The sequence below is a fragment of the Poromitra crassiceps genome, assembly GCF_964638095.1.
Source record: "Poromitra crassiceps genome assembly, chromosome: 4".
Lineage (NCBI taxonomy): Eukaryota > Metazoa > Chordata > Actinopteri > Beryciformes > Melamphaidae > Poromitra > Poromitra crassiceps.
In genome coordinates, this window is record NC_139626.1 from 63,097,963 (window position 1) to 63,112,436 (window position 14,474).

Genomic DNA, 14,474 nt, shown 5'->3' on the forward strand with positions numbered 1-14,474 from the left:
GACCCCTTAGTACATCGCTTACAAACACATAAGCACCTGACGTGGCTGGTAGAACCACTGTAATATTGAATGTTCATTATGTACATATGTTTTAGTTCCTTTTCTTTTCTTGTGTAATACGGGTGGGTAAACTATCCAAGGTGAGTAGTTTAGCCACCTTGTTTCCCCCCTCATTGATTGATACAGTTGAACTGAGAATAGGTGAGTAACCTCTCTGCCTCATTTCAAAAAGTCTACCCCCCTGGGTATAACACTCTACTGAAGACTAGCGTAATTACATTATTTTACAGTTGGTAAAGTGAGTGATGAACCAGCCGTCCAGAAGAGGTTCAGACAAGCTCTCCTCACTGATCAGGATGTACAGTATGGATCTGTCTGATCAGGCTGTATTGATGGGTCTGATCAGGATGTATTGATCTGTCTGCAGGGACTCGTAAAGTGGAGTGCATGGATCCGAGCCGCAAGCTGCGGCGGCTGGTGGTGGAGGGCATCCAGTACCCCTTTGGTCTGGTTTCCTACGGGAGGAACCTCTACTACACCGACTGGAGGAGGTACGAGCTGACCACCTTCACCTCACCTAGTCTCTAATACCGCTTCACAGACACCACTGCCGGATCTCCACGTTCTCCAGCAGTTCTAGTGTTTCTGATGTTCACACTGTTACAGTAGCTACTATCTGGTGTTCACACTGTTACAGTAGCTACTATGCTATCTGTACAACTTCCACATAGAAAGCATCCAATTCTTGCTCTATTCTATTATTGTGTTAGCATCAATGATCCTGGACTTCAGTGCAGTGGCTTGACATTTGCCTGTAGAAATGATTGAATTTAACTTTTACCTGTAGTTTTAAATTGAGTTTTCTTAATTCGGATTCAGCTTCTAGACCACACATGGGCAAAATACGGCCCGCGGGCCGGATGCGGTTTTTTACACACACAGTGCACCTGAACGCAACATGCAAGATACCCGCTGAATAAGTGTCCAAATGTTCATGTCATATTCTGGCCAATACTCCACTTCTGTTATAGCATTTCAGTCTGGAATATGGAATATCTTTCAATAATCTTTATGACTAAAAGGCTGCATTGAAGTAGAAATTTAAATAACTTAAATAACTCATTGGTTTTGGATTTATTTAGCTTCAAGACTGCATTTTTGTTCGTGTGACCCTCAACACAGGCTTTGATCATCCCGGGACACTTACTGATACTTATGGTTAAATTAACCCACTCATATTCTGATTTATTTCAAGAAAAACATTTCAGCTAGTGGAAATTCTAATTGGCTGGTAACTTTAAAATCTAGCAGCCATATTGCAGCCAAATTGGTTAATTTCAAGCCCTGAGAGCAGGTGGTGACATAGGAATGAGTGAGAAAAGGATCAAATATTGGTGGTTAAGACTGAATAATGACATCACAACTTTTTAATTTAAAATGAGTTATTCCTCTAAACCTGGCTTCAAATGCACCAAATTTTTTGCGCTGGTGCCGTTCGGCCCTCAGCTAAACCTGGTAGCGAGGACATTTTTTGTGGCCCTCTCTATCATCAAAGTTACCCATCCATGGGTTACGGCATGACAATATTTGTTCGGCCCCCGGCAACAATCTGGGTTTCTCATGTGGCCCCCCATGAAAAATAATTGCCCACCCCTGTTCTAGACGCAAAGGACTTTCAAAACAACCTCTGCTGGCACTTTCACAGCCGTGGATCAGACACCGCTGTGCAGTTTGTTTGTGTGGTCTGTGTGTGTTTGGTTGGTCTCTCTGGGCTGAGTGTGTGTCTGCTCTGTGTGTGTTTGGTTGGTCTCTCTGAGCTGAGTGTGTGTCTGCTCTGTGTGTGTTTGGTTGGTCTCTCTGGGCTGAGTGTGTGTCTGCTCTGTGTGTGTGTTTGGTTGGTCTCTCTGTGCTGAGTGTGTGTCTGCTCTGTGTGTGTTTGCTTTGCAGGGAGGCGGTGATCGCTGTGGACCGCCAGACGCAGAGAGAGGCGGACGAGTTCCTGCCGCAAAAACGCTCCCGGCTTTACGGCATCGCGGCGGCGCCCACGCGCTGCCAGCAAGGTATTCAAGCCCCTGTTCTCCATTTTCACCGACCTTGGTTAGCTAACGTTAGCCAGCAATATCTAAGTCGAGTATAGCCCTAGTTCACAAGCATGTCTCAGAGGACTTTGCAGAGAATGGGCCCTATCTTCGCAAAAGCGGTAATTTAGCGTTTGCGCTCGTTTAACGCCGTGCAAATTGTGGGCGGGCACAAGCGCATGCCTGTTATAATTGTACTGGGCATAGACGTGCCACATGCCAAAGCAGGCGTTTCAGCACTAAAATGTGGGGATAGATGGCATTAACCTATCATCAGCAGCACACAATTACGCTAAGAGCTTTGAAAAGCTTAGCTGCGCTCTTAGGTGCTAAAACACTCGCTGCGCTTGATCGCACCATAATAACCAGAAACGTCATTACGCACGGACGTGCCACCCCAGGACATCAAATTCTGCTAAAATTGGGTAACCAGCAGATTATTCGGTGAGACAATCAACTAGAATTCACTGAGAAACTTTTATCACATTGCAAGGAGGGGTTATGGTAAATAAATTGAGAAAACTTGTACATTGTAGCCTACTTGTTGGCACCACAGCCGATCTGTCACAAGCTCTCTCCGTCTCTCTCTGTCCTCGGCACGAGTTGTTATGAGACTGTTTTAATTGAGTCCACTGTAAATCCTCCAATCTTTTCTTTTGTCTCCGCCGTTTACCCGCTGCAAACACATTTGTATTGTCCCACCCCAGTCAACAAAATAACCCGAATTGCATCAAAACACTGATGTTTTTAACAGGTATATATGATGTGATGGTGTCGTTATGAGATAGGGTTATACAGTCAATAGGCCTACACCTATCCAAATTACGCATGGAGAAAATTACAGCATGCCTCACGCAAACTGTACAGGGAGTGCGAGATGGGAATCATGGTTTGATTGATGTAACGCCCAGGCATTGCCAGGCCACACCTGTGAATATTGGTGGATAACACCGCCCAAATCCCGTTTGCGCCGTGCTTTGAAATGATTTGGCACGCCTCTAATCTGCGTTTGCGCCCGTTGTTGTGACGAGTTATGCTTCCCCATTTTTAATTGCATCACCACCATATTTTGGGGCTGTTTTAACTTAAAAACAGGGAGGTCACGTCTACCCAAACAATTATATCATTTTTAAACAGTTACGTTTCTGTATAAATCATTACAATATGCTCCCGTGAGGTGGGGATGCGTTTGGCGGCGGGCGTGCAAAACTCATGGTTTTCAGTGCTGGAAGTCTTGCACAAAACTAACCATTTTTATGGTGGGTTTCACTTCTGAGATGTTGTTCAATCAAAAATAATTTGGAAAATTATATTTCTTTTAATTAAGAGATTGATTCCAATCTTGTTCCAATTCCATACATGTTCATATATTGTGATATATATAGTAGTAGTAGTAGTAGTAGTAGTTTATTTTGTCATTGCATAATAAATCATACAGCGAAATTGCAGTTGCAAGCTCCCGTTTATGCAGACATACAGTACAACCAGACAATTCACCAACAATTCACCAGACCCCACAGTAGATAGACTTAATAATAAATAGGGTAGTAATGGTAATAATAGTAGTAAATAACTATATGCAATATAAATCTATATATATACTCATCATATATACATATATACACACATATGACAGCAGCATAATACTTTATAATTTGGGAAGTGATTGTGATTTATTGAGTAATATGACGGCCCTTGGGAAGAAGGAGTTATGGAATCTGGAAGTGTGAGTTTTTAGTGTCCTGTAGCGCCTTCCGGAGGGTAGGGGAGCGAACAGGTGGTAACCGGGGTGAGTGGGGTCTTTGAGGATGCTCTTAGTTCTGTTCAAGCAGCGGGTGTTGTAGATATCCTCGAGGGTGGGGAGTTGTGTTCTGATGATCTTACCTGCTGTTTTGATGATGTTATGTAGTGGTTTACTGTCCTGAGCTGTGCAGCTGCCGTACCAGGCAGTGATGGCATATGTCAGCACGCTCTCTATTGCACATCTGTAGAAAGACACTAGCACATATATCCTGGATATATAGGTGGATATATGTCGAATACAGATAAATACATACAGTTATACACAGGTAATAGTCATATATGTTCATATAAAATAAAACATATATGTATGTATAGTTATTATTCATATATAGTTTTATATGTATTAACCATATATGCCCGTATAGTGTCAATGCATACAAATGTACATATAATTAATTGCCATATGTGTCCATATACAATCTATACATGTATGCACATATATAATTATATAGGACAAACATATATGGACCATATATGAAACGTTCCAATTCCATACATGTTCATATATTGTGATATATATGCACATATATGCACGTATATCCTGGATATATAGGTGGATATATGTCGAATACAGATAAATACATACAGTTATACACAGGTTTATTGTTTATTGTTTATTGTGGATCCCCATTAGTCTGCACCAAGGTGAGACTACTCTTCCTGGGGTCCAAACATATAACATAAAAACGAAAACATAATACAGTAACATTGCTGATAATTATAACAACAAAGACAAAAAGAGAGTGAATCACCTCACTCTATTACAAATCAAACATTTTTTTTTTTTTTTTTAGAAGTTCATGAATTAGTACAGTGTAGTGTTATATAATATAACATAGCATATTGCAGTACAATACAATACAATCCAACATATGTGTACAATAATTAATAACCCAAAGTTATCACATTATTCATCACTGCATGTTTTAACTTTTTCTTAAACAAAAATTTGTTACTTGTCACCGTTATATTACTTGGTAGATTGTTCCAATACGCAACCGCTCTATACATTAGCGTTCTTTTCAGAGCATTGGTTTTTGGTAGAGGTAGAGTGAATTGAGCATCTACTACCTGTCTTGTAGTATAGCCATGTCTACTCTTAGTGGGGTACAGTTGTGAATGTAAGCCCTGTGGTTTCCCAGTGTTCCAGATGTTAAACAGAAAGGTTACCAAGCTGCATGCTATTCTTTGTTCCACTTTGATCCATGACAGTGCGGCATGCATCCCCTCTACACTGCTCCTCATAGAGCAGCGGAGAGTGAGGCGTGCCGCCCTGTTCTGGGCCAGCTGGAGTTTGGCCAGGTCTTGTTTAGAGGCGCTAGACCATACAGTTGGGCAGTAGTCTAGGTAATAGTCATATATGTTCATATAAAATAAAACATATATGTATGTATAGTTATTATTCATATATAGTTTTATATGTATTAACCATATATGTCCGTATAGTGTCAATGCATACAAATATACATATAATTAATTGCCATATGTGTCCATATACAATCTATACATGTATGCACATATATAATTATATAGGACAAACATATATGGACCATATATGAAACGTTCCACTTCCATACATGTTCATATATTGTGATACATATGCACATATATGCACATATATCCTGGATATATATGTGGATATATGTCGAATACTTATATGAACATATACTACATATATGTTTACTACATATATGTGCATATATGCCTCTTCCGTGTGTGTGTGTGTGTGTGTGTGTGTGTGTGCGCGTGCGTGCGTGCGTGTGCGCGGGTGTGTGCGCACGTGCGTGCGTGAGTGTAAGAAGCAGTCTTCCTGAGTGAGCATTTGCTTCCTAGCTACAGAGGAAATGAGCAGAGGCATGCAGTGGAGAGCACATGTGTTCACGTTCCCCGGGCAGACTGTACTAATTGATTCCAGAGCGTACCATGTGGATGATATGGTCCTGGGAACCAGAGGGTGAAGCTGAGCTCAGAGAGCCAGCTGTGGATTTAGAGTCAGCATGAAGCCATGAGAAACAGCCAGGCTGTGGATCACTGTTCCCTCATTTGTATTTCCTAATTAGCACTCCTGTATTAGTGCACTAATTAACTTAATCACACATGATTAAAGGGTGAGCTCACCCTAAAATACTGCCCCACTTTTACCGTTAAAATGAATCAAAGTCTGACCAATTAAAATCTCCTAGACACCACTCCATGTGAGGCTGTGAGGGGTTAACGCTATGTTAATGTGACTCTCTCTTCTTCTCTGTCAGGTTTTAACTACATTAATGTGACTCTCTCTTCTTCTCTGTCAGGTTTTAACTACATTAATGTGACTCTCTTCTTCTCTGTCAGGTTTTAACTACATTAATGTGACTCTCTCTTCTTCTCTGTCAGGTTTTAACTACATTAATGTGACTCTCTCTTCTTCTCTGTCAGGTTTTAACTACATTAATGTGACTCTCTTCTTCTCTGTCAGGTTTTAACTACATTAATGTGACTCTCTCTTCTTCTCTGTCAGGTTTTAACTACATTAATGTGACTCTCTCTACTTCTCTGTCAGGTTTTAACTACATTAATGTGACTCTCTCTTCTTCTCTGTCAGGTTTTAACTACATTAATGTGACTCTCTCTTCTTCTCTGTCAGGTTTTAACTACATTAATGTGACTCTCTTCTTCTCTGTCAGGTTTTAACTACATTAATGTGACTCTCTCTTCTTCTCTGTCAGGTTTTAACTACATTATTGTGACTCTCTCTTCTTCTCTGTCAGGGTTTAAAAAGGTTTTAACTACATTAATGTGACTCTCTCTTCTTCTCTGTCAGGTTTTAACTACATTAATGTGACTCTCTTCTTCTCTGTCAGGGTTTAAAAAGGTTTTAACTACATTAATGTGACTCTCTTCTTCTCTGTCAGGGTTTAAAAAGGTTTTAACTACATTAATGTGACTCTCTCTTCTTCTCTGTCAGGTTTTAACTACATTAATGTGACTCTCTCTTCTTCTCTGTCAGGTTTTGACTACATTAATGTGACTCTCTCTTCTTCTCTGACAGGTTTTAACTACATTAATGTGACTCTCTATTCTTCTCTGTCAGGTTTTAACTACATTAATGTGACTCTCTCTTCTTCTCTGTCAGGTTTTAACTACATTAATGTGACTCTCTCTTCTCTGTCAGGTTTTAACTACATTAATGTGACTCTCTCTTCTCTGTCAGGTTTTAACTACATTAATGTGACTCTCTCTTCTTCTCTGTCAGGTTTTAACTACATTAATGTGACTCTCTCTTCTTCTCTGTCAGGTTTTAACTACATTAATGTGACTCTCTCTTCTTCTCTGTCAGGTTTTAACTACATTAATGTGACTCTCTCTTCTTCTCTGTCAGGTTTTAACTACATTAATGTGACTCTCTCTTCTTCTCTGTCAGGTTTTGACTACATTAATGTGACTCTCTCTTCTTCTCTGACAGGTTTTAACTACATTAATGTGACTCTCTATTCTTCTCTGTCAGGTTTTAACTACATTAATGTGACTCTCTCTTCTTCTCTGTCAGGTTTTAACTACATTAATGTGACTCTCTCTTCTCTGTCAGGTTTTAACTACATTAATGTGACTCTCTCTTCTCTGTCAGGTTTTAACTACATTAATGTGACTCTCTCTTCTTCTCTGTCAGGTTTTAACTACATTAATGTGACTCTCTCTTCTTCTCTGTCAGGTTTTAACTACATTAATGTGACTCTCTCTTCTTCTCTGTCAGGTTTTAACTACATTAATGTGACTCTCTCTACTTCTCTGTCAGGTTTTATCTACATTAATGTGACTCTCTCTTCTTCTCTGTCAGGTTTTAACTACATTAATGTGACTCTCTCTTCTTCTCTGTCAGGTTTTATCTACATTAATGTGACTCTCTCTTCTTCTCTGTCAGGTTTTAACTACATTAATGTGACTCTCTCTTCTTCTCTGTCAGGTTTTAACTACATTAATGTGACTCTTTCTTCTTCTCTGTCAGGTTTTAACTACATTAATGTGACTCTCTCTACTTCTCTGTCAGGTTTTAACTACATTAATGTGACTCTCTCTTCTTCTCTGTCAGGTTTTAACTACATTAATGTGACTCTCTCTACTTCTCTGTCAGGTTTTATCTACATTAATGTGACTCTCTCTTCTTCTCTGTCAGGTTTTAACTACATTAATGTGACTCTCTCTACTTCTCTGTCAGGTTTTAACTACATTAATGTGACTCTCTCTTCTTCTCTGTCAGGTTTTAACTACATTAATGTGACTCTCTCTTCTTCTCTGTCAGGTTTTAACTACATTAATGTGACTCTCTCTTCTTCTCTGTCAGGTTTTAACTACATTAATGTGACTCTCTCTTCTTCTCTGACAGGTTTTACCTACATTAATGTGACTCTCTCTTCTTCTCTGTCAGGTTTTAACTACATTAATGTGACTTTCTTCTTCTCTGTCAGGTTTTAACTATTGTTCCAACAATGGCGGCTGCTCTCACCTCTGTCTACCGCGCCACGGAGGCTTCTCCTGCCGCTGTCCGGACGCCGCGGACGGCCGCTGTGTGGAGCCCAACCAATGAGGAGACAAGTCTGCTGAGGACAACACACACACACACACACACACACACACACACACACTCCTCAACTGCAATGTTGGCGTTTTCTCTTGTTCTTACATACTTGAAGTGAAAGTGGGCGTGGTGAAAGTGGGCGTGGTCACTGACGTGTGGCGTCTCGTGAGTCTCCGCCCCTGAAAGCTGTCAAACCTCAGTGTGTGATGTGAAACGTGTCGGGCGTCAGAGACTAATTAAAGGGACAGTTCACCCCCAAATCAAAAATACATAATGTGTCCTCTCACCTGTAGTGCCATTTATCCATCATTCTAGATGGTTTTGTGAGTTTGCTGAGTTTTGGAGATATTGGCTGTAGAGATGTCTGTCTTCTCTCCAATACAGTGGAACTGGACGGCACGCGGCGTGGTCCTCAAAGCACCGAAAATAAATAAATAAATACATTTGAAAAACTCAACAGCAATGTCTCTTTCCAGAAATCATGACCCGGTTACTCAAGATATTTCACAGACCTTCTTGTGAGCAGTTTCATGTAGGAACTGTTTTCTTTACGCCGAACTACACCCACTAGCTGATAGCTAGCTGCTGCTGCTAGCGCCAACATCAAAACGATCCAGATGTAGATAGCACTAATAGAACTAGAGGTAAGAAGAAAAAGATGTATTTTTGATTTTGGGTGAGCTCTCCCTTCTTACAAACCTGTCTCTGATCTGTTCGTACAGCATGTGATTCTTCCTCAGCTTGAAGAGTTTGGCTTCAAAATGAACAAGTGACGTCTAATCTGACAAAAACATTAACAGCACAAAATCCCACATTACTAAAGTAATTCTGCTGCTTTTGGATGGACAGCAGGTAGCCTGGGGAGGGTTTGCTTGGGAAAATAAATGAATAAACTGCAGACTGGATAATATAAAAATAAATATGTTAAAGGTACAGTACTGAACAATGAACTTCAGGTTTTATGTGTTTTGTTTTGTTTTTTATAAAATGGATATACTGTATAGCGTTTTGACAATGAAACCCTGTAGTTGTTCCTTATAGATTTTTTGTATCTTATTGATTTCAGATCTGGACGATATTTCAAGAAACAGGGTCAGTCAGGCAGATAAGTGAAAAACTCACTGACGGCCAGTGGCCTGTTGGCTGGTGACAGCTCCACGTGCGTTCCAAACAATCCCAGGTGTCTAGTCATCAGCCCACTGCTTTAGCTCATAGCAGCCGTGCTATCTTCTCTAACGTTTCTCTTCTGACCTCTGTGTGACCCGGAAGCTAAATAGAGAAGCGTCAACCTTCACCCCGGATGTGTTTGTTGTCAGTCTCACCCTACAGCTGCTCTATACCGCCACCTAGCACTAAATATAAAGCAAAACCCGAATAAATACTGGACACAGGCGGGAGGATAAAAAGAAGCCAGAATGTCTCATTTTGCAGAAGACGCGCAGCTACACACACGCACACACACACACATGTGTGCGCGCGCACACACACACACACACACACACACACACACACACACACACACACACACACACACAGAGCTATAGACAGTATTTGAATTTGATGAGAAGGCTCTTACCTGGAGCGTCACCTGCCTGGATAATCCTGTTTCTTGAAATGTTTGTTTCTTCCTTTCAAATTAAAAGCTTTTTATTTTGTTTAGGATCGGTGGGAAATGAAGTGTTTGGTTGATAAAGCTGCGTTATCATACTGGATGCTTTAGTGTAGAGTAATGAACTTAAAATTAGATTTTTTTGTTTCCAAAAATGTATATACATGATATACATGTTGGAAATGGACTCTTCAGTTGGACCACTATCATTGTTAATAGCCGACCACTATAAGACGGAGATATAAGAAGAAAGGGAGGGTGAATACGTTTTTTATTTTTAGACTTATCAAATTTATTTTGTTTCATTTGTGCTAAAATTTACAATGTATTTTTTATACAAACGTGTAAATAATGACCTGAAATACAGATGTTATTCTCTGAACGACACATTTTCAATGCTGCCGACGACGGCCTGCGTTCAAGCTAACGATGATCATGGTGATGACTGTGAAGGTGGTTGCTCTCAGAGGCTTTTGAACCAGAACTACGTTTCCCTAATCTTTCAAAGTAATTAAACTAAGCAAATCAGTTTAACGAAAATAAAACTAATCTTTGCTCCCCCAACTGTGACAGCTGTGTCCACAGGTACTGCAATGACAATGATTTTAATATTGATTTTGCTGTCTGCTCTCATGTGAGTTATGTGTCTGTAACAAACATGTCTGCTTTCATGTGAGTTATGTGTCTGTAACAAACATGTCTGCTCTCATGTGAGTTATGTGTCTGTAACAAACATGTCTGCTTTCATGTGAGTTATGTGTCTGTAACAAACATGTCTGCTTTCATGTGAGTTATGTGTCTGTAACAAACATGTCTGCTCTCATGTGAGTTATGTGTCTGTAACAAACATGTCTGCTTTCATGTGAGTTATGTGTCTGTAACAAACATGTCTGCTCTCATGTGAGTTATGTGTCTGTAACAAACATGTCTGCTCTCATGTGAGTTATGTGTCTGTAACAAACATGTCTGCTCTCATGTGAGTTATGTGTCTGTAACAAACATGTCTGCTTTCATGTGAGTTATATGTCTGTAACAAACATGTCTGCTCTCATGTGAGTTATGTGTCTGTAACAAACATGTCTGCTCTCATGTGAGTTATGTGTCTGTAACAAACATGTCTGCTCTCATGTGAGTTATGTGTCTGTAACAAACATGTCTGCTCTCATGTGAGTTATGTGTCTGTAACAAACATGTCTGCTTTCATGTGAGTTATGTGTCTGTAACAAACATGTCTGCTCTCATGTGAGTTATGTGTCTGTAACAAACATGTCTGCTCTCATGTGAGTTATGTGTCTGTAACAAACATGTCTGCTCTCATGTGAGTTATGTGTCTGTAACAAACATGTCTGCTCTCATGTGAGTTATGTGTCTGTAACAAACATGTCTGCTCTCATGTGAGTTATGTGTCTGTAACAAACATGTCTGCTCTCATGTGAGTTATGTGTCTGTAACAAACATGTCTGCTCTCATGTGAGTTATGTGTCTGTAACAAACATGTCTGCTCTCATGTGAGTTATGTGTCTGTAACAAACATGTCTGCTCTCATGTGAGTTATGTGTCTGTAACAAACATGTCTGCTCTCATGTGAGTTATGTGTCTGTAACAAACATGTCTGCTCTCATGTGAGTTATGTGTCTGTAACAAACATGTCTGCTTTCATGTGAGTTATGTGTCTGTAACAAACATGTCTGCTTTCATGTGAGTTATGTGTCTGTAACAAACATGTCTGCTTTCATGTGAGTTATGTGTCTGTAACAAACATGTCTGCTTTCATGTGAGTTATGTGTCTGTAACAAACATGTCTGCTCTCATGTGAGTTATGTGTCTGTAACAAACATGTCTGCTCTCATGTGAGTTATGTGTCTGTAACAAACATGTCTGCTCTCATGTGAGTTATGTGTCTGTAACAAACATGTCTGCTCTCATGTGAGTTATGTGTCTGTAACAAACATGTCTGCTCTCATGTGAGTTATGTGTCTGTAACAAACATGTCTGCTTGTGAGTTATGTGTCTGTAACAAACATGTCTGCTCTCATGTGAGTTATGTGTCTGTAACAAACATGTCTGCTCTCATGTGAGTTATGTGTCTGTAACAAACATGTCTGCTTTCATGTGAGTTATGTGTCTGTAACAAACATGTCTGCTTTCATGTGAGTTATGTGTCTGTAACAAACATGTCTGCTCTCATGTGAGTTATGTGTCTGTAACAAACATGTCTGCTCTCATGTGAGTTATGTGTCTGTAACAAACATGTCTGCTCTCATGTGAGTTATGTGTCTGTAACAAACATGTCTGCTCTCATGTGAGTTATGTGTCTGTAACAAACATGTCTGCTCTCATGTGAGTTATGTGTCTGTAACAAACATGTCTGCTCTCATGTGAGTTATGTGTCTGTAACAAACATGTCTGCTTTCATGTGAGTTATGTGTCTGTAACAAACATGTCTGCTCTCATGTGAGTTATGTGTCTGTAACAAACATGTCTGCTTTCATGTGAGTTATGTGTCTGTAACAAACATGTCTGCTCTCATGTGAGTTATGTGTCTGTAACAAACATGTCTGCTTTCATGTGAGTTATGTGTCTGTAACAAAGAGGAAGTAGTGTGTTACAGCAGCTGGGTCATCAGCCAAAGATCATTAACAATCTGTACAGCCTCAATAAAACCTTTTGTAATATATTAGTCTGGACTATCTTTGGTGTCTCAATTAAAGACAAATGTCACCTTGTTAATCCACCTTATATATACACCTGTTTTACTGTTTATCTGAATCCCATGACTTTTCCTTGCTGGAAAACGTACGTGTGTGTGTGTGTGTGTGTGTGTGTGTGTGTGTGTGTGTGTGTGTGTGTGTGTGTGTGTGTACGTGCACGTGTGTGTGTGTGTGTACGTGCACGTGCGCGCGCGCGTGTGTGTGTGTGTGTACGTGCACACGTGTGTGTGTGTGTGTGTGTGTGTGTGTTTTCATTGGTTGCTTGATAGCGTTCCGGGGGACAACAAAAGCATTCCAACATCCATGATTCCAGCCCATAAAAGCATGTGACCCCGTCAGCTGCCATCTTCCAACTTCCAAAGTGACAATGTGTCACCATGACAACACTGCTGCTCCACTTCTAACCTGCTTCAGTGTGTCACCATGACAACACTGCTGCTCCACTTCTAACCTGCTTCAGTGTGTCACCATGACAACACTGCTGCTCCACTTCTAACCTGCTTCAGTGTGTCACCATGACAACACTGCTGCTCCACTTCTAACCTGCTTCAGTGTGTCACCATGACAACACTGCTGCTCCACTTCTAACCTGCTTCAGTGTGTCACCATGACAACACTGCTGCTCCACTTCTAACCTGCTTCAGTGTGTCACCATGACAACACTGCTGCTCCACTTCTAACCTGCTTTGTAGAAACTTGTCATGTCTTTATTTAAATACATTTCAGTCTAAAGAAAGACATGACAGTAATGTGACATGACTTGTTAACACACATTATGCACCTTGTGGTTAGAGTGCATGGAGAGAAACTCACCTGGAAGAAAACACTTCTAGTCCTATTTTACAACATGGGGTAGTGGTGCACTCTTGTGGCCGAAATTAATATTACAAGAACAAACACCGGCCTAATCCCCCCCCCCCCCCCCCCCCCCCACACACACACACACACACACACACACACACACACACACACACACACACACACACACAGGACATGGAGGTCTGCTCATGTGGGTTTGAATTAGCCTGATATCAGACTGAATTAGCCTGAATTGTCAAATCGTTACAACACAAATAGACTATTTTAGGTATTCATAAATTAAATGCAAATGGCTGTTTTTTATTGACAATCAACAAATGTGAATTTGTAAGTGCGCTCGTAGACTGATGTGATGCTATACATTTTGACATCAGAAGGACATGAAACTGAGTTCACATCAAGCCTGAAAGTGATCACACAGACCACTTGTGTTACTGATTATATTGATGATTCTGCACATTTGCTCCATGCAGGGTTCCTACGCAGGTCTGGAGAAGTGAACCTGAATTGGATCGTTTCCAGGTATTAATATGGAGAAGAAGAAAAAGTCTGGAAAATGTTGTGGTTCAGGTCCGATACACACATAATTATAGCTTTGATGTTTGTGTTGATGATCAGAATCATGTTCAGATAGAGGGATGTTCTGATGAGCCAGCTGCTGTCACATACATGAACCTATATCAAATACTACACTGACTGGATCAAAGCTGAGTCTCCTCAAAACATTTGTTCATGACATAAATCAGGGTTCCTACACATTTTCCATTTCAAAATTCTTTGTTTGTTCCTTTTGACTGTTTCTGATTTTAATATGTGCAAATAAATACAACTAAATCAAATAAAAAACTAAAATGTAATGAGGCGTAACAGTCCCGCCCATGCATACACCCCTCAACTGA

At 40.4% G+C, this 14,474-nt stretch overlaps 2 protein-coding genes across 2 annotated transcripts in view; one reads left to right on the forward strand and one right to left on the reverse strand.

Annotated features, from left to right (window-relative positions):
• LOC310774930 (nidogen-1-like) overlaps positions 1 to 8,445 on the forward strand; it is a gene marked incomplete at both ends in the record, with an annotated part of 57,359 nt that extends 48,914 nt beyond the window's left edge. Inside the window, 3 exons of the mRNA XM_083635020.1 lie at positions 428 to 551; positions 1,948 to 2,060; positions 8,327 to 8,445. Coding sequence (XP_083491146.1) covers positions 428 to 551; positions 1,948 to 2,060; positions 8,327 to 8,445 — 356 coding nt within the window. The remainder of the gene's footprint in view (positions 1 to 427; positions 552 to 1,947; positions 2,061 to 8,326) is intronic.
• Positions 1 to 14,474, reverse strand: part of LOC310774659 (protein NLRC3-like) — a 164,752-nt gene that overhangs the window by 96,871 nt on the left and 53,407 nt on the right. The gene's annotated exons all lie outside the window — the stretch shown is intronic.